Raw genomic sequence first — 21,180 nt, forward strand, 5'->3', positions numbered from 1 at the left:
TTAATTGCCTTCTGTGTTCTTGATGATAGTCATTCTGACGGGGGTGACATGGAATCACAGGAGTTGTTTTGATTTGGATTTCTTTGATGGCCAAAGATATTGAACATTTTTCATTTATTTATTGGGCTTTTGTACATCTTCTGGAAAGTTGTGTATTAAGTTCATTTTTACATTTATTGACTGGGTTGTTTTGGGAGCTAAGTTTTTGAATTCTTTATATATTCTAGAGATTAGTCCTCTATCAGAACAGTGCCTGGCAAAACTTTTCTCCCATTCTGTAGGTTGTCTCTTTACTCTGTTGATTACTTCCTTTGCTGTGCAATCTGATGTAATCCCATTTGTTGATTCTTGATATTATTTCCTGTGCTATTGAGGTTCTGGTCAGAAAGTCTTTGCCTGTGCCTATGGCTTCAAGTGTTTTCCCTATATTATCGTCCAGCAGTTTCAACTTTTCTGTTTTTGTATCTGGAGAGTTTTTATTAACTACTTTTATCCTTCTTGGGTATGCCTTCTGTCCTTCACTTCTCTGCATTTACTACCAGGTTAACATGCTTTCTGGATCTAAAAAGCTATGTTAAATGTTATGGCCAGCATCTGAGTAAAGTTACTGTCCAAGGAAAGCCTTTGATAATGTAAATGCCATATATTCTCCCCAACGCTTGTTTTCTCCAAATCCTGTGTGGACAATGGGACAGTAATATCAGTCCACTTTAGAGATAAAGAAACTGAGGGTTTGGCAGGTGCCCAAGGTCACCCAGATGCCAGTGAGAAAGCACACGACTGGAATCACATTAATGAGACCTCAGGTGTCATTTTCTGTCCATTAGTCCAGTCTCATCAAGGGCATGACCCACCTGACTTAGGACAGGAAAATGTAGAATTAATGTATCAGTCTGTACAGGTGTTAAGACAGCAGAAAAGTCTAAAAGTAAACCTTTTTGTGGCCTTCTGGATTTGCCACATTTCTAAATACATAGTACCCGCTGTGCCTCATCCATTCACATCAGCCACCCTGGATGCTTTCTCTCTGAAATGTACTGTGCGTTTCCATTTCTGGCACACATGTTTGTGAGGCCTCCATTCCTTGGGCTCTTCTGATTTTGCCCACAGCCATGGCTTCCTCCCTCCCATACGCTTTGCGAATGAAAGAGCTGGACTCCAATCCCCAGCATCCAGCCCAACAAGAATGAACATCATGTGAGCTTCAGAAGGACCCTGCCCACTAGCATATCTGGCTCGGGCTCTGGAGTCAACCTTCCCAGGTGTGCAACCTCACATGACTTTAATTTTTGGAGCTGCAATTTCCTCATTTTCACTATTGAAATAGTGTAGCACTTACCATTTAAAGCTATGTACGACTAAAGTGAGATAATGATTGTGATATACCCAGTACAGCATTGGCACTTATTTCAATGGGGAGAAAGAAGATATGGAAGATGAGGAAGGTGTTATATTGATGATAATGATAATGAAGGTGATGAAGAAGATGATGGTGATGAAGGTTATTGCTGTTGTTTTTTCTTGAGAGCTTAATCTACTTGGCAGTTCATGTCTTAACAACCACCCCATGTGAAGATGCTCTGATTCTATCACCAGCACCTAGGTACCTACTTACCTTTATGTGCTATGAGCAGATAGTGACCCAGGGACCCAGTGCAAAATTTTTCTCTGTTCTGAAAAGATGACCTGGAGAACCATTTGTTGTTGTTTTCTTTTCCCATCTGATATGCTCATTGTCTGTCTCTACTTCCAGGCTGTAGTTTCAACCCAGACTCCAAAAATCAGCATGGTGGAGAGACAGACCTCTTTGTTCTTGAGAATTTTGAAATCATCCAAAGCCTGCAAGGAAAGAACACTTTTTGTTGCTCTTTCTTCTCCTAGTCCTCCAAGTCACATCCTGCCAATATGAAAGCTGCTTCCGGCTCCATGGCATCATGTGCCAAGCCAGCCCTGCCATGTTTTGCTCATCATTCTAGGCCAGCTCAGGCCTTGACTTTGGCCAACATTCCATCCACAAAGGGAACTTTGACCATCTTCTCCAACTTGACCTTCCTTGTTACACAATTGCCACACTCCACAGCCTGATTTGAATATCATATTTTCGTGAATACATTCGGCAAGGATTTAACTGTTTCTGGCCCTGTCTCATAGCATTGTCTACACATCAGTCAAAACAGAGCAGGTCACCCATGTTGCCCTCCTGTTTATCTATTAATCATCTGGCAAATAAACCACTCAGTATCCTGCCCACCTCAGTAGTGTTTGTGATGTAATTTGTTTGGATGCCCAAATGTCACCAGTGTTGATTGTAAGAGATGAAAAAATGTACTTGCTCAGCATAGCAAGCTCTAGGCCAAAATGTAAGCATGAAATCTCTGGTTTATTTTTGTAATAATGTTTACAGCTGTTTAATGACCCTGAAAAGGTTCAGTAGTCTGATGTTCTGTATTTCAGCACAGGAGTGTATTATGCTTATAACAGCCTTAGTTAAACACTTTGAGCTACAACAATTGCAAAAATAGTAGTTAATAAGAAGCGATTGTAGTGTAGGTGAAGTTGTCTTAATTATTGCTTAATCTAAGTGTAAGAAAGCAAGATGGGCTGCAGGAAAGGGCTAAAATTTGCCTGAGCTTCCAAAAAGGGAGACTACCTACTGCCATAACTGCATGTTGTCAGACTATTTTGTTAAGTAAAATCCACAGGGTGTTCAACCATCCCTTGCTGGAAACCCAAGTCCCAAGTGCCAAGACAGCCTTGCCACGTTCTGCCACGTTCTTGCCACCATTAGAGCTCACCAATTTGGAGGTGTGGGATTTCTGCAAGATGTCTGAGGCAATGCTCACACCCATGTTAGTTAAAAAGGGAATATTTAGTTGTGCTTGACTAGACAACAATATTTGATTTTTAAAAATCCAGTTGAAATGGTTATTTTGAAAGTCATTTTATTTCCCAACTATTCCTTTTCATAGTATAAGGATAAAACTCTTTTATGCAACTTACTGGCAAGATCTATATTTTTTGGACTATTCATGAGATTACTTTTCTTTTCTTTTTTTTCTGTGTTAGCAAAATGGAACTGTGTTTTTTTGTGTAAATTTTATTTAGACTCACAGCAGCTGGCATTTCTGGTGTCCTGATAGTTTTAAATTTCATTTTGAGTGAAAGATACAATTAGGTTCTCTATTGGAAGAGTTAAGTGAAAACTTTTGTCATTGATATCACAGGAAATAGTCTCGAAGGCAGTAATGCAAAATCAAAATAACCATTAGCACCATCAAAGGCAGCTGAATGGCTCACTGTACCTGCTGTGATGGGAATGATGACACAGAATGTATTCTGATATCTGTACATCCAATAGTAGGTTTCTATGCTGAGGATACTGTCTCCATGAAATGTGAAATTGCATAGTTGAGGAAAAAAAATCTCCTGCATTGAGGAATCTTCACCAAAAGCCCTACCTGTATTCAGAGGTGGAGTCTAGGCATTTCCATAGGTAGGGAATGCCAGGTGGCATGGTAGGGAATGCCAGGGTGGCCAAGACTCACAGAGAGCCTGATTCCTCAGGTACCCAATGCCCCACCATGACCCAGGGGCTTGACACAGGTCAGGACTAGGGTGATGCTTCTGTGTTTACAGTGGTCTTTAACTGTCTGGCCCCAGGGAGGGCATCTGGTTGCCTTTCCAGAGTTAAGAAAATTGTGTATTCATTGGTTCCTTCTGTCAGTCAGGCGGGGTTTATTGATCCTCTTCCTTGTATGCTGAGGACTGGGACCACAAGTTGAAGGCCAGGGGCAAGTTTGTTCTCATTGTTTAGTAGTTTTCTTGCTTTTAATGGTGTTTACAGTTTTCCCACATAGGTGAGAAGGTCCCGGTGAGTCCTTGTAGAGGTTACTCAGAAGGCCTGTTGCTTAATTGCCTTTAGGTCAGGGTCATGGCCCACCCTCTGGGGCTCCATCCAGTCTTCTCCATGTGGGTCTCTAGTTCCTGGATCAGGGGCACTAAGTCCAGAGTCAGGGTTGCAAAGTGAAGGATGTTTGAACCTATGGACTAAAGAGCTCCCTGGAAACTGGCCAGTAGGCACAGCAATGTGTGTGGTTGTGTGTGTCTGCCCTGCTTGGCAGGATGTAGCTGCAGAGTGCAGAGTGGCAGGAGGTCCCTCAAGAGACACAGATAGATATTCACCCCGAGGCTCCAGTCCGGCATCATTGTGGTCCCCTTGGAAGGCATTCACCATGTGCTTGCTTCCCAGCAGGCTGGGAAAAGGAGTAATAACTCCTTCCATCCCGACAGTGGAGCTCTTGTGGGCAGCCCCACCTCTTCCAGCCTCCTGAGCTCCTTCTGCAGCAGGTGGATTCAAACCTTTAGTGATAGGATAAATAACTCCTTTAGTTTCCTCAGGTAGGCATTTATATCCGGTTTTGGAGACCTACCAGTTGGGGAATCCCTGTCCTTTTCTCAACGTGGATGTACTTGTACTTATACGCGTGATGGTGCACTACACACACACACACACACACACTCACACTCACACACACAGAAGCACGCATACATCCTCTGCATACTGCAGCTACACTGGTTTCTCCTCTCTCTACCTTTGGATCTAGCTTCTCAGGGAGCTTTGCCTTGCTTTCCTATAATGGCCCCTTGGCTCACAGGCCCTTGAGGCCAGGTACATAAAAGGTCCCTGGCAAATATTTACTAAACGGCTGAAGGAAGTAGTAAATAAATTCTGGATGGGTGAAGTGTGAAGGAATTGGGGCTGACCCAGGTTTTGTGAGCCCTGGGCTGGGCCTGGGGCCAGCTCTTCCTGCCTTGGCTGCTTTGGCCCAGGGACAACACACCAATTACCCCACATTTTTTCCAAGAACTTTGCTCCCTTTCTTGCTCTGAGTTAAGCAGCAGGATTGGTCATGACCAGCCCATGGCAGCAGTCTCGGCTGTACCTGCTTGTGAATCTCAGAGGATGCTAAGGGAACATCTGACGCAGCCCTGCCTCCAATTGAGGCTCACTTCTCAGGCTTTCCCAGACTCATTTATTGCTAAAAACAACCTCCTCAGAAACCTTAAGGTCTCCCGTGGGCTCTGTGGTTGTCTGTCAAGATCTGAAGGGAGTACTTTCCCTCTGTCTCCTAATGTCCAGCAGTGACGTCATCACAGGTGACCCAGGCCTAGGATGACACCAAGGGCACCTGGCATAAGAGAGGTGGTGGTGATGGTGGCCTTTTCTTGGTTTCTGGACTTTGAGCTTCTGAGTGGTAGCTCAAGACCCTTTCAGGCACACACCTGATCATAGATGTTCCTGGACTAGTGCAAGAGCTGAGATTGAGTCACATGAAGCTGGCTCTCCTTTGTGGCTAACTTCTTTCATGGGCTGTGCTTCCAGGGTCTGTTGAGTTGTTCCTCCACCAAGGACCTAAGACAAGCCAGCTGTGCTCCAAGTCCTAGGGCTTTTTTGTGACCCAAGGCAGACCTGACCTCTGCCCTCAAGAAAAAGAAGCTTAATGATGACACATTTACCCTAGGGGTGGTAGCTATGAAGAAAAAGTTAGGAGATGGACAGAGGATGTCAGCCTCGAACAGGATGGTCACAGAAGGCCTTTAAGAGAAGGAGATCTGAGATCAGACCTGCATCATGACAAGAAGCCAACTCAGCAAAGAGCTGAAAAAACACATTCTGGAACATTCTTTTCTCCCCTCTGCTGAGGTATCAACAATGACATCCAAAGACCAACTGCATAAAGGGGTTTAAAATGGTTTGTGAACTCTTAAAAAAATATTGTTTTTGAACAAATAAAAGAATTTCACACTCAGGCCTAACTTGAGAACCTCCATGTCCATCAGCTGACAAGTAATGGTGCCATCGCTCTCACAGCATGAGAGGCGGAAGGCACATGGTCTTCAACGTGAAGCCCCTCATCCAACCTGATCTGCAGCCTCACTGCGCTGCACAGTCACCCTCCTGTCTCTCCTGCTGAATTGGTGTGAGCTTAGCAGCAGTAACCTGAAAATAGCTCATCTTCCTGGATTCATGGCTTCTGAGCTGGCCGACTAGGCAGCTATGTTGGCTTTGGATTTTCCAAACTTCCACAGAGCTGTTGGGTGGGATTCTGAGTGCTCACATGTGGCTCAAGGGTCATGATCTATATTTGCTCAGGAGAGGAGCTCACTGAACTGGATGGGGGTGAAGGTGGAGAAAGGCATCCACACTGGACCCTAGAGGCCGCTAGCACCTGCCCGGAGCGGCCTGCAACCTCTCCACACTGGGCCTGCCCCTTCCTGCTAGTCACGAGTGCTGAGTCCTGGGCCGGCCAGTCACATCGATGTCCATGCCTTTGGTGATAGAGTCTGGTACGCAGTGGGAATTCAGCAAGTTTGTGGAATGAATGCAAGAATGTCCATGGGAAATTAGCTCCGTCCTGAGCAGTCTTCAGGATGGGCCTGTTTTTTAATTTGGGTATAGTCTGTCACAAAAACCAAAAAGGCAAGATGGCAAATTGGAAGCTTTCTCTTATCACAAGTGACCCTGAACCACTAGGTGCCTGTGTGTGTGTGTGTGTGCGTGTGTGTGTGCGCGTGTGTGTGTGCTCAGTGGTACACAGTTAACCCCTGCACAGTGGCTGCAGACCTTCCCCCTCCTGGAAATACACACCCACATCTCTTTCCCCATCCCGTCCCCTCTCCTCTCTCCTCTCCTCCCCTCCCCCCTCTTTTCCTGTCCTTTCTCCCTCCTTTCCTTCCTTTCCTCTTCCCTCCTTCCCTTCCTTTCTTCTTTCCTTTCTTTTTTCTGTACTGGAGATTAAAACTAGGACCTTCACGCTTTTAAATTTCATGCCCTTTTAAAATTTTTTATTTTGAGACAGTTGCCCAGGATGGACTCAAACTTATAATTCTCCTGTCTCACCATCCCAGTGTCCTGGGATTACAGGCAAGTCCCACCATGCCTGGCCACCCATGTCTTTGTCCTCCCTTCCTTTGGAAGATGGGCTTACAGCTCCTTACCTTGCCAAGAAAGTCAGTTCTCCTATTGGAGACCCTCAATGCCGTGCATAATGTCCCTGGTAGGAGGCCCAGCAGGCAGCAGATCCTACCAAGGCTGAGTGTGCTTCCTCCACAGTTGAGCTCTGTCCCCATAGGCTTCCTGGGGAGTTGCTTGGCCCCACGGTTCTGGCTGGTTTTAAACACAAGTCCTGGACCACCTGGCTGGCCAACACAGCTAAACATTGGGATACAAAGAGGAGAGATGTGCACAAGCCATTCTAAAGGCAGGAACTGAATTTAGACTCCTTCAAGTGGAAGCCATTATCTGGAAATAGGACTTTAGGCTTGGTTCAGTGCCTTTCAAAGTTGAGCTCTCTCTTGAAGGCTCTGATATGGAGGATTTTGCACTCTCTAACCCACCTGAAATGGCCTGGCTTTCCCTTTCTGCGCAGGCTGCAGAGGGGCAGAGAGCACTATTAAAGTCAATTACACAGACGGGCTTTGAGTGTTAGTGTTTAACAAACAGCTTTGAGTTCTAATTTTCTGCAAAACACATACTGCAGGTACAATTTGTACTCATTACTGTATATTGGGAAAGTTATTAAAAACACTCAAACTTGGTTGAGACTTCCTATGGCATCATCCTTGGAATTTAATTGGTTTTTATCTAGTTCTATAAAAGATTTTTAAGCCCAATCAAAGTCCCTGCCTTTGCTGACTTGCTTGTTGAAGGACAGGAAGAACCCATTATATGATGTCTTTGCCTCCGCCCACATTTGAGCAGTTTCAACATTCACTAAGATTCAATCGGGGGATAATTTATACTTCTTTTGATGGACACAGTTACCAAATGATAAAATAACAGTGTTTCGTAACATAAGGGTTAAATCTTAATCTCTGAGGTTTGCAAAGCCGCTACTTGCAGTCTCCTTAAAATTTAATATACCTCGTTAATGCTTCCTTGCAAACACTGAAGGATTTTTATGATTATAATCATGTGTTACAGCACCTAGTACTGTTTCTAAGCAGCATACTAATCAGCTTAATGAGATATTACTGCACTTTTTGTTGACTAAAGCAAAATCCCTTTTATTGTTCTAAAGCCTGTCCTTTACTTTATTTTTTCCCAAAACATTATCTTGTTTTATTATGTACCAGTAAACATCATGCCTTGTTTTTTTTTTTTTTTGGCCAAATCATAAAACGATCTCTTTCATCTCAGACTGGTGAGTGTATTGAATATAGCAAATGGAAATGAAAGTTCTGGATGTCTATTCAGTCTTGCAGTTAAAGCCATTCTGTTCCAAGGAAAACTTTAGACTGAACCAACAGGTACAGGTGGTCCATGGGGGAAAAGAAGGAAAAGTTTTGCATGTAGACCCTTGATTTGTTATTAGGTGTTGAAAGTGGCAAAACATTAAAAATTTAAATGTGAATGAATAATTGCAGTCTGTAAATAGAAAATACAAGGAAGACGATCTATCGCCAAAACAAATTGGAGTAGCAAATGCCATACTGCATAATTGGCATTTAATAATTCATTTTTTTTATTATTGTTTTTGACTATAATTCCTGAGCATTATTATGTGTAGGTAAGGCATGAAATGCAAATTCCCCACCAGCTGATGCCGTTGATTCTCCACACCACCGGTACCTGGCACAGATCTGAACTCTGCCTTTATTTTTAGGGATGGAAGACGCGAGTCTGTGCCTTGGAGTGTCCTCGGCGGCCCCGGAAGCTGAGCCCCACCTGAGCAGCCCGGTCCTCAACGGCCAGTATGCCATGAGTCAGAAGCTGCACCAGATCACCTCGCAGCTCAGCCATGCCTTCCCCGAGCTGCACCCGCGGCCCAACCCCGAGGAGAAGACCCCCGCACCCCTGGATGAGAAGGCCCACGTGCCCATGAGTGGCCAGCCCATGGGCAGTCAGATGGCGCTGCTGGCTAACCAGCTGAGCCGCGACGTGGACACCAGCCTCAACGGGCGGGTGGACCTGCAGCAGTTCCTCAACGGGCAGAACTTGGGTATCATGTCCCAGATGAGCGACATTGAGGACGATGCGCGCAAAAACCGGAAGTACCCCTGTCCTCTCTGTGGCAAGCGCTTCCGGTTTAACAGCATCCTGTCCCTGCACATGCGCACCCACACCGGAGAGAAGCCCTTCAAATGTCCTTACTGCGACCACCGCGCGGCGCAGAAGGGCAACCTCAAGATTCACCTGCGGACCCACAAGCTGGGCAACCTGGGGAAGGGGCGCGGGCGGGTGCGCGAGGAGAACCGCCTGCTGCACGAGCTGGAGGAGAGGGCCATCTTGCGGGACAAGCAGATGAAGAGCAGTCTGCTGCAGCCGCGGCCCGACCTGAAGCCCCCGCCGCACGTGCAGCAGGCGCCGCTGGCTGCCTGCAACCTGGCCCTGCCTGCCAACCACAGCGTGCCCGACGTGGCCAACCCAGTGCCCTCACCCAAGCCAGCCAATGTTCAGGAGGACGCGGGGCCGCCAGCGGCGGGCTTCCGCTGCACCTTCTGCAAAGGCAAGTTCAAGAAACGGGAGGAGCTGGACCGCCACATCCGCATCCTGCACAAGCCCTATAAGTGCACTCTGTGCGACTTCGCCGCGTCGCAGGAGGAGGAGCTCATCAGCCACGTGGAGAAGGCTCACATCACCGCAGAGTCGGCACAGGGCCAGGGCCCCAACAGTGGCGGGGAGCAGTCGGCCAACGAGTTCCGCTGCGAGGTGTGTGGCCAGGTGTTCAGCCAGGCGTGGTTCCTGAAGGGCCACATGCGGAAGCACAAAGACTCCTTCGAGCACTGCTGCCAGATCTGTGGCCGGCGCTTCAAAGAGCCCTGGTTCCTCAAGAACCACATGAAGGTCCACCTCAACAAGCTGTCGGTGAAGAACAAGTCCCCCAGTGAGCCCGAGGTGCCTGTGCCCATGGGCGGCATGTCTCAGGAGGCCCATGCCAACCTGTACTCCAGGTACCTGTCCTGCCTGCAGAGTGGCTTCATAGCCCCAGATAAAGCCAGCCTGAGCGAGCCTGGCCAGCTCTATGGCAAGGGGGAGCTCCCCATGAAGGAGAAAGAGGTGCTGGGAAAGCTGCTGTCACCCCTCTCCAGCATGGCACACGGTGTCCCTGAGGGCGACAAGCACTCGCTCCTGGGATGCCTCAACCTTGTGCCGCCGCTGAAATCCAGCTGCATTGAGCGGTTGCAGGCGGCTGCCAAAGCTGCAGAGATGGACCCTGTGAACAGCTACCAGGCTTGGCAGCTGATGGCCAGGGGCATGGCCATGGAACATGGCTTCTTATCTAAAGAGCATCAGCTCCAGCGTAACCACGAAGACGTTTTGGCAAACGCTGGAGTTATGTTTGATAAGGAGAAGCGGGAGTACGTGTTACTGGGAGCAGATGGCTCCAAGCAGAAAATGCCTGCTGATTTGGTTCACAGCACTAAAGTGGGCAATCAGAGAGACCTGCCAAATAAGCTCGACCCTTTAGAAGGCAGTCGGGATTTTTTGTCACATGGGCTGAACCAAACGCTCGAATATAACCTGCAGGGCCCCGGGAACATGAAAGAAAAGCCTACCGAGTGCCCTGACTGTGGCCGCGTGTTCCGCACCTACCACCAGGTGGTTGTCCATTCCCGAGTCCACAAGCGGGAGCGCCGGGGGGATGAGGACGGGCTGCACGCAGGCCTGGATGAGCGGCGCGGCTCTGGCAGTGACCAAGAGTCCCAGTCGGTGAGCAGGTCGACCACGCCAGGCTCCTCCAATGTCACTGAGGAGAGCGGGGTCGGAGGTGGCCTCTCCCAGCCCGGGAGTGCTCAGGAGGACAGCCCACATCCTTCCTCGCCGTCCTCCTCAGGTAGGTTGGCTGGGAAGATGGGGGACAGCAGCTGCCACCGGGCCCTGCCTGGGGTCTGCCTGGTTTGCACTTGCTCTCAAGTTGGTTCTAAGGCCAGCATGGCTGGATGGGCCAGTGTGGGCTGCTGGGCTGCTGAGCCCTGCTACTCTGTTCTCCAGCCTGCCCTGCTGCAAGGGCAAAGCTTCGCTTTCAACTCCTTGGCTTTTTCCTGAACACTGGCTACCAGGAAAGATGAGGGATCCTTCTCCCATGTGGGGGAGATGGCCAGATGGCATGTTTTTAAGTGAAGCAGAGCCTGTTATTGCTCAGCCCCATTTTATACCCTGACCCTGTCCACCATCACCTCATCTTCAAGACGGAGCTGACCATGGCTTCCACCCTTGGATGCTTGCCTTCTCCCTCCCCGGTGAGCATATTCCTACAATTTTCTCATTTAGGAATTCTCTCCTGGTGTCTTCCTCCAGACCAAACCTATCTTCTGTCCGCTTCCAGAATTCCCACCTGGCTCACCTGTCGGGTCCATGTGACCTGGAGGACACACCTCTTTCCTCCGATGGCTTAGCCTGACGCAGAGGTTTGAAACCCAGATTCGTGTCTGCGTGTTTTAAATTGTACTGTGTTACACAGGCTTTGGGGTCTAAAATAGCAAAGCAGAAAATCTGTCATCAAAATGTCTGTGAAATGATAAAGCATCCTGGCCCTGTTTGGGAAAAAAAAAATACACAAGCCTAAGACGGCTGAATTAAAATCACTACCTAACAGCAGGTAAGAGGTTGCCTTCATCCATATTTCCAAAGTCCCTTACTAATGGATAGTAAATTGAAAGTTATATCTCTAGCCCTTTATAAAGAAAGCACCTCGCTAATACTGTAATCATTCTGCCGCCTAACAACAGAGGAAATCATGCCATAACAAATACCCTGTTACTAATGGCAACATTGATTTCTGCAATCAGCCATTAAGTCTAGAAAATGAAAGACAGTTTGAGGCACCTCGAGGCACTCCATTGCCCACTGTTAAGGATGTGGCAGCATACTGTTGAGGGTCATTTTTTAAAAGTTTTCTCTTCTTTTTTCCCTCCTTCTTAGTTTTGATAAATATTTCAGTCTTAGAGGCAATTTACTGCTACGCTTATTAAGTAGATGCTAGTTTGGTTTTCTTGTTATTGTCATGCTTCAGCCTACCCTCCTCCTAGGACAAAATTAGTATTAAAATAAAGTCTGGTTATGCTGGCTTATTACAAACCAGTAAAGAATTGTTAAGACACATAAATCTGAGCTGCACATTCCAGAGATTCCGATAGCACTTAATGCTGCTGCTTAAATACCCATGAAACACACTGTCTACTCCTGGAGTCCCAGACTTGCTTGCGATTTATTACTGGTGAGGCACTTTGAAAGAGTCTAACCAGGAACATGAGCACCACAGAGGAAAGATGAGGTCATACACTACATAGAGCATCTTCAGATACAAGGGAAAGGCTTGCACCTTGCCCTGCCTGACTGTACTGGAAAGATGGATCCCTATGCTTCAGGGGCAGCAAGTGCATCTCCTGCTGTCCATCAGGAGAGACTCTTTCCGACCTTGTAAGACAGGGTCTCTTCTGGGGAGTAGTCTCAGCTGTTCTTTGATCAGAGGACAAACTGGCTCCCCTAAGTTTTTGGAGTGATGTGGAGTTGGCGTAGACAGATTTCCACCCCCTTCCCAGACCTGCTAAAAGGAGAAGGTCTCCACCGAATATTCTGCCACCAAACGCTCGGCTTCGGCTTCATTAATGACATGTTTACCATGATTTTCTCACCTTCTGGCCGAGTGATAGCCTCGTGCTATTCCTGTCTCTGTTGCTTCCCTATCTCTAAATACCCTGTTGAAAAAACCCATTTTGTTTAAAAGAACCAACCATGCTCATGACTCAAAAGAGAACTATACTTGAGTTGTGGTTATCTTCTCACTTTTATTTCCCTTCATTGAAGGATTTTACAATTGTGAATACTGATTCTTTCATTTCTGGTTGACTTCTTTGTTTTCTTCATATTCAAATTAGACCCTTTCATAATTTTCTGACTAAGTAGGAAAATTGATGGCATACCAGTATGCAGCGCAAATCAGCTGCACGTCTGGGGCATTCAGGTTTTCTGGGGATTTAGGACTCTCAACTAAATCTGGTTAGTTTCCCCTCTTATATTTTAACAAGTATTACTTTATGAAGTGCTATTAAAATAAGCATTTAAATAAAAATCTTGACACAATAGGTATTTTATTATTACCTGTTAGAGAGAAACCTGCAAGGTGAAGGGGAGGAAAAAAAAATTGAAGCCCTTAAGTAAAGAAAGAAGTACTTATTAAGGCTTCCATTAAGAAATAACTGCAAAACACGGTTTTACAAATTTCTCAGACTGCATAACAATGTCGCAAAACTTAATTTGCATCACTTGATTCTTTTTTTGTTGAAAACTGGGTCAGTAGGGCCTGAGAAACTATTTTTTCAGATCTTAACCAATGAATTCTTCTTTATAAATCGCTGCTCTTAACATGATAGTAGTTCTGAATTCATCATAAAAACCTTTTTACCAGAGCCTCTTAGAACAGATCTCTAGAAGAAGGCTTACAATGAGTGGCAGCGACGTCCTTTGTTATCAGATGTAATTCTTTGCAAAGGAGGATTGGGAACAGAGTGGCTGTTCAAAAATGTCTTGCTCAGACCGAGACGAAGAAGGGGTCAAGTTTGCAATCAAACAGTTATTGCCGAGATGGGTGACTGTCACTGGCTAGGCTAATGTGGGATGCAGCTGTTTGTTATGTGAGCAAAAGAATGTTTGAATCAGTGAACATGTGAAAATGATTCCAGTGAACCAGAAAATGTGTTTGTTCTTTGGCTCTCCAAACTGCTGAGAACCAAGCTTAAGATCAACTGCAAAAACTAGGACCTTTGACAAATTGAGAGGTCATATTTTCTAACAGAAAATGGACAAAACTAATCACACAGATCACTTCCCCATCTTTTCCCTTTGTTTTGTTGTTGTTGTTGTTGTTGTTGTTGTTGTTTATTTGACTCACCAATAATTTCACACCATGCTAGATGTCATTTCTGCTTCCGTGTTCAATGCAAAGGGAAACTATTTGGAAAGCAGCAGCTTATAAATTTTACTCCTTTATGACATTTACAGAGCGGGGCGGCTGTTTTGATGCCTCCTCATTTCTGTCTTGCATGCAGGCACTCTGATGGTATTAATCTTTGCATCTTTCCCTGAAACCTCCTCTAAGACTGATCTTGGACCTGACTTTGCTTTGAGTCAGAAAATGACCAAGTTCTGTTTCTTCAGATTTTGCTTTGGAAATCACACTTAGAATAATTAAAACTTAATGTACTAAGAAACGATACTGTTCATTATATCCAACAGGGCAGTTACCTTCCGAATTCCCCATAATTTTGGAGTGGGGATAATTGAAGTGTTGATGGCGGGAAGGGGGTAATTGAATGCATTGACCCTCTGTTCATTAAATAAAGTCGGCTAAGTTGCCTGATCAATGGAAAGCCAGGGAGAGATGCAAAGATGAAAACACCGTTAACCCCTACTTCTTGTGCTATAATATTTTGAGATGGACAAGGATTATTTGATCAGCTGGGCTAAAAGCTCTGTAGAGTCTTCTTTTGTTGCCTGAGCCGCATTCCTGAAATGCTGGGTCTCCATCCTGTGTATGCTCATTGACCACAGCCTCAAAGGCCTTTATCCGGGGCTCCTTGCATTTACATCGGGTGTATAGTGATATGATAGATTTTCTTTCTTTTCTAACTCTTTTTCTCCTGTGGCTCCCTCTCCCCTCCCCCATTCATGATAACCACTGCCTGCTCCACACAAACAAATCCAGGCACCCAAAAGAAGAAGAGAAAAAAAAAAAAAAGAAGAAGAAAGAAAAAGAAAAAATTTAAAGTCTGAGGATTAAGATCTTCATTTTTTTTTTTTTTTGCTTGTGCATTCCAATTGTTCTTAAAATATTTGGCAATGTCAATTAGTAACTGAGCAGAGTTAGCTGATGAACACAATTTTCCAGTAGACTGAGCACCCTATTGTTGCCGAGCGAACAGCAGATTTCTGAGGTCATTATCATTCGCTGGTTGCTTGGCCCAGCTGCTTCCTGCTGCAAAAGCCAAACTTTATACTGGAGCTCTGGGAAGGCTGCAGCAACAGGGGGCTGGGAGGGGGAGAGGGGAGCTGGCTGCATAGCCGAAGACAGTCATTATCAGCAGAAGAAACAGAAAGTAAAAGTTTCCAGGCAATTCCGGGAAAAGTGGGTGTCAGGCTCCTTCTTTCAGTTCCTTTCCAGCCACCTTCCACCTCCAGGCAGGGAATTAGAAGGACCAGGCCATACCCGCTGGGCAGGGTGGAACTTGCAGAGCAGGACTTTGGGAAACAATAATCCCATTTATAAATTTACTTAAAAATTTTTAACCCAATCTAAAGCATGTGAGTGACTCAGTCTTAGATGCATTTTCATTTTTATCAAAAGAAGGAAAGGATACAAGTTATTTTTTAGATAATATGAATTAGCAAACTTGGGGATGACCAGCTGAGTGCATTATTTCAATTTCCAAAGGGTGCTTTGGAGAGATAGCAGTCTGAAATTTCTTATAAAATCAAATTGAATGTTGAAGGCTGCCTCTTCCCATCCTGGCTTCCTTTTCTTTCTGCCCCTCACCCCGCCCCCAGCCTCCCTCCCCACCTCCTAATTTGGGAGCTGGTTCAGTGAGATGAAAAGCTGCACTTTTTTTAAAGCTCAGCTGTTAAAACCGTGCGCCATATGCAGCCCTTCCGTCCCCGCCGTGGGAGCGTGTGCAGGCGGCCGCCGTGTTTGTGGAGATTTACAGAGGCTCGGCGTGTGTGAGCCAAAGCTGTGCCCAGGCAGGCACTGGCCAGGGCCCTTCCTCCAAGTCGAGGGCCGAGGTGGCCGTTCTTCTGGATGGATCTGCTGCTCAGGACTCCTGGGCACTGTCAGAGGTGGCAAAGGTCACAAGCCCAAGTGGTTCCCTTGGGCCCTCGCCCTTTCACTGGGCCTTGGCGTGGTCTCTTCACTGGGACACTCTGCTGACATGGGGACAAAAGCAGCTCTCCTTGCTGGGTACTTTGGGGCCGTCACATCCTTGTGCTCTTTGCAGGGAGCCAGGCGCTTACACACAGCTCTGTTTTATAAACTTCCCATTCACTCAGTTAACTTTTATTGTCTCGTGTTTAGGAGCAATTATTTGGGAACACTCAGTGATACTCTAGAACTTTCGCTGTTTCATTTACCCCTTTTGCATGGCTATAAACCTCACTTCCTTGGGGCTCCATGCCACTGTCACTTAGTATCTCACAAAGAGTGAAATTGTATCAACTCTAAAACTCTTCAGATTGGCAGTGTGACATAAAAGATGTGTGACATAAAATCCCAGAAAGTCTCTTCTATTAGATATTGGGTGCAAAGGATTAGATTGGGGTTTCTCAAGCCCTACCTGTGTTCATCTGCTGGGCTCTGTTTGCCTATCTGCAGGGTGGGCACCGAGGGGCCAGGGTTCCCCTCCTTCTCTCAAGTGCTTCAAGAGATGCTGCTTACTGAGCACTGGGAAGCCCAAAGTGCTCTACAAAGCTTTCTTTGCCTATCCATGTTAACACAAGGAACATTCATTTAAATCTAAATTTAATGGCAATAAGGGAGATACAGGTTAGCTAAGGACAGGTTACAATGAGGTGACGAATTAAGCCGTCAGTTTTCAAAACAGAACATGAAGCATTAGCGACGTGATTCCCATTAACTTGAACTGGAGGTCCCAGCTCTGGTCCTGGCCACCACCCTGGGTGTGGTGGGGCTGGAATGAGCCGTTTGCATTACAACCAGCCACCTGTGTGCTCCCTCTGCCTGGTTTGGCTGGAAGCGGGTATCATGAGCTTGCAAGGGCTGCCTTTCACCCACCCACACACTGTGCCTTCAGGTTTCTAGGAAATTCTGCTCACTGTGCCGTGTCTGCACTGCCAGGGCTGTGGAATGGGGCAGTCTCTGTTTGCAAGGCCACTTGGGATCCTCCTGCCCACTCAAATCCCTTCTGCACCAGGCTGCTGATCTTTTGAGTCTCTTCTTTGGTCTGAAGCTTCGTGCCCTGCTCATAAGCACACTTCTGGGAAAAGAAAGACTGCCTTGCCTCCCATCTCAGCCCATTTGCTTCTCTTCTTCTCCATAGGTTCCCTGATCTCTCAGAGGGATGGGGGCAGGGCCAAGTTTCAACAGGCCCCTTGTTTTTCTGGCCCTCAAGACCTTGCTGGAGCCGAGAGGGGGCTGCCTGGGACAAGCGAGGATCTGGAGATGGAGTGCAGAGGGAGTCGGTTGGAAAAGCACCATGCAGGGAGCAGTGGGAGCATTCTGAGCCTGGGAAGTCGAGGAGTTAGCAGTTAACTCCTTTAGCTGCAGAGCTGTGTTGCAGCACTGGTGGTGGGGTGGAGAAACACCTGCAGAGATCCGGAGATTGGATTTGTGCAGACTTCCCAATTTTGTGATGACGGGGCTGGACCTTTGCCATCTGCAGCCCTAGGGCCTGCATGCTGCCCTTCTGGGCGCCTCACATCTCTTTGCCCCCTTCTCCTCTGCTGGCATCTGACAGGCATCTCTGCACCCTTGTTGAGTGGCCTGGCACCTCCAGGAAAGATGGGGCTTAGTGGATCTTGAAAGTGCAGGGGCCTTCCAAGAGGGGTGCAGAGGGGAGGGCTGGTGGGCAGTTGGCAGTGTGGTGGAGCCTCTCTGGTCTCCTCAGGAAGGGAGCATTGTGGCATCTGGGAGGAGCTGTGGGTCCCCCTTGCCTTTTCCTGGCAGGACAGGATGATGGCAACATTTACTTAAGCTGTGGAGCTTGGCACTGCCACCGGCAGGCACCATCTGGAAAGCTCTTCTCTGAAAGCCTGGACCCTCCCCAGAGGAACTTCAGGCAGCAAGATGTGGGCAGAGCTTTGGGATTTGTTTCTTGGGAAGATCCTGAGCATGGAGGCACCTGAGCAGGGCAGGGATCCTCTGGGAGCCATGTAGCCAAAATGTGGGCTTTCTCTCTGCTAGGCCTCTCCAGTTAATTCTAGACCCAAATCTGGGTTTAGTCTTCTTTGTCAGGAGAGCACTCAGAGTCCTGGGGCTGTCTCTCCATCTAGTTATTTTTGTCTTGGATTTTGCTTCCTGTCTTTACTTGTGCCCTTGTATGCTGTGGTTCTGACAGTATGGAGCTGGCCTCCATTCTTCTGGTTACAGATCCAACCCTTTGATAACAGGGCTGATTGGTGTAATGTAAGAAATGGATGCTTTGCCTCTAGATGAGCTGGGGAGATCGGGCCTAGAACTCTGCGGCTTGACTTGTGACAAATGGCTGAGCTAAGCATGGAGATTTGCCACTATCCTTTCCCTGATCCAAATCTTCAGAAGGACTGTGGAGTCCCAAAACACTGCAACCTGAACACCCTCTACAGCTACCTGACAGGTAATAGAGGCAGAAGGGAGCTGTGCTACAGGTATGGGAAGCTGGCTAGGCAGAATTCATTTGCCTCCTTTTTCTTTTTTCATCCCCTAGCCAGAGAAAGTTGTTCAGGGCTTAGCTCGTTGTGGGACCCATCTCTCTGTTGCTGTGTGCCTTGGGCTCTTTATGTGACATGTGGCATGTGTCTGGGAGAAGTGAGAGGCACAGCACAAGCTGATCCTTGGCTGGGCTGCCCACCACACCACATGGGGGTCCAGCCCTCCTTCTAGGGTGCCCAGCCAGGATGATGACTCTAGTGAGGGCATGAGGAAGCGGGTCGTGGGTGGGCTTGGCTTTGACTCCTTGTCACTTGCTTTCACAGCACAGGATCATTTTTTGGCTTTCCTCGTGAGTCAGGGTGTACCTCTGGGGAGCCTTTCTGTGTTTCTAGAGCGCCTCAGGTCTAGGACATTCCACAGAGGCATTCCTTCTTTCCTTTTCCTTTCCATTCTTTCTTTCCTTCTTTACTTTGTGGGCCTGGAATTTTGGCGGACACCACTTTTATTGGACCTCAGTTCCAAAGCCATTTGATTCAGGAGGAAACAGAATCCCTCCCAGGTGTTCTCTTCTCTTCATTAGGGCAATATCCAGGTGCTCTTAGCCCCGGGCTTGTTGCGGGTGGTTTTTGGATACCCTCAGTTGGCTCCAGTCATCTTGAGAGGCATTTTGGAACATTTCCAATTTGCTTCTCTTGAGTTCCCAACTCCAAAAGTGTGCAGTGGTTATTTCCCTGAAGACCAAGATACATACATGGCCTCCCTGTTGGTAAATACATTTTGTTTGATTTTATGTTAGAATAGATATTTTGTTTTGTTTTGCTTTATCCATTTCATTTTTTAGTAACCAGTGATCCCTCTGCAGAGATGCTGTGTGGCACCCTAATCCCAGTTGGAGAAACCTTGGCAGAGTTTGTGTCCATTCTCAGCTGGGTCCGAGCCTAGATGTGTCCTTGCTAGTAACCTTCAAAACCTTTTCAGTGGGTCTTCTCCAAGAGGTCGTTTATTGACTTTGTGACTGCTGGTGCTGTGTAATGACCTTATTTCCCCTTTGTTATAAAGTAATTCTTGTCCATCTTGAATATATAGAAAATAAAAATCAATAATATCCAACTATCTATGCTTACTACCACGTAGAGATAACACTGTGAACATGTACATTTATACCTTTCCAGTGCTTTTTCTGCACCTAAAGAAGGATCATTCTATACGTACTTCTATATAAGTCCTTACTGAAATGCACATCACAGAAGTTTTTGTTATCAAATAGTCCACACAGGGGTCAGCAACATCTTCCAGTAAAGAGCCAGATACTAAGTGTTTTAGATTTTAAGGCCATGTGATCTGTACCAAGCACTCCCTTCTGCTGTAAACGAAAGGGTGTGATGGTGTACCAATAAAATTTTATTTACAGAAATATGCCACAGGCTAGGTTTGGCCTACAGGCTGTTATTTGCAGGTTCTAGTCTTACAATGAGACTTGTGCCGTGTTTCTAAACTTCACACAAGTCCCCTCCTCTCCTCTCCCTTCCCAAATGTGGCCGTGGCTGAAGAGTAACTTCCAAGGGTCTCATCTCCTGTTTCCCTGAGCAGAGATCTAGGGTCCCTAAGATCTCAAGGTTTTGTAGGTTTCTGAAGGATTTATACTTCTCAAAAGATATTAGAACTATAAAGAAGCAAAGGGAAAAAAACCTGCGTCTATAAAATATGAATTTCCATCACCGAACTAGGACTCGTTTCCATTTTTTTCACTCTGACAAGCAGCACCGGGGTGAACATTTTGGCAGTGTTTGTGTCCTGATGGTTCTGACATCTGTACATTTATTTCCTCAGGTGAAAATACCTAGCAGTTGAGTGTCTGGTCACAAGCAGGCCAGCCCCGGGGCTGCAGATGCGCGGCACCCAGCACCGTGCTGCGGCTGGAGGCAGCCTCAACGTGTGCTGGAGTCTTCTCCATAGCAAATCCTTCCTTTGATCGACTCCCCTGAAGCTAGGTTGTTCCCCATCACTGGGGTACCTCGCGACTCATTTGTCCATTCATAAATACACTCGTTTGTTCAGTCATTAATTCATTTGTTTGTTCACTGGAGAATGAAATGCTTGTTAAGTAGGTTCTGAATGCTGAACATTAGGTACCAGGGATGTGAAGGTGAACAGGGTCACATCTCAGCTACCAGAAACTGCCAGTCTGGGCGTGGGAAGGAGTCATTCATAGAGTGAGGGAGACACTGGGAAGGTTTATTACCCCAGGGGCTGTTGGGGTCTCTCGATGCTCACATTTGTTCCAAAAGGACCTGAAGGGGCTGAGGCGTCTCATGAACCATCTAAGTAATTTTTAGTAAAGAGGGCTTGCTCTTTCCTTCTAGAACCTGGCCAATTTCATTGACTTCCAGACACCTCCTCGGCTTCTGTGACTGGCTCTTGTCCTCTCTCCCTGGTGGAGAACCACATTCTGAATCACTGTCTTGTGACATCCAGAAGAGGCCTTAGGATAAGACTCCAGCTTTTGAGGAAGGATGGGAGCACCTACCCAGGAGGTGTGGGGTCCCCATGGCTGGGCTGCCCACCGCACTCAGGGGCACCAGGAGTGAGAGCAGCCAGGGAGAAGTTTCTACCTCCCAGACCCTCTTTAAACTGTCTTTAGTCACCTGTTCATGGGCTGGGACAGAAGGAGCTGGTCGGTGAGTGAGTCTCCCTGGGACTTTGCAAACAGAGCACACTGAGAATTTGTAAGCCTGTACACTGGAAAGGGTGGTTAGGCTTTGTCCATTTGACCCCAAAGAATCTTACTTGTCCTAGGAACTGTCATCTCTGTTGTGCA

At 46.9% G+C, this 21,180-nt stretch overlaps 1 protein-coding gene across 9 annotated transcripts in view; it reads left to right on the top strand.

Moving 5' to 3' along the window:
- Positions 1 to 21,180, top strand: part of Znf536 (zinc finger protein 536) — a 439,199-nt gene that overhangs the window by 188,927 nt on the left and 229,092 nt on the right. For all 9 annotated transcript variants that reach the window (XM_087191003.1, XM_087191007.1, XM_087191006.1 and 6 more), the window contains one exon: positions 8,667 to 10,838. In XM_087191003.1, the coding sequence (XP_087047129.1) occupies positions 8,669 to 10,838 (2,170 nt within the window). In that variant the 5' untranslated portion in view covers positions 8,667 to 8,668. The remainder of the gene's footprint in view (positions 1 to 8,666; positions 10,839 to 21,180) is intronic.

The sequence above is a fragment of the Heterocephalus glaber genome, unplaced genomic scaffold, assembly GCF_053883595.1.
Source record: "Heterocephalus glaber isolate CG9 unplaced genomic scaffold, H.glaber_assembly_v1.0 deba00001561, whole genome shotgun sequence".
NCBI classification, from domain to species: Eukaryota; Metazoa; Chordata; class Mammalia; order Rodentia; family Bathyergidae; genus Heterocephalus; species Heterocephalus glaber.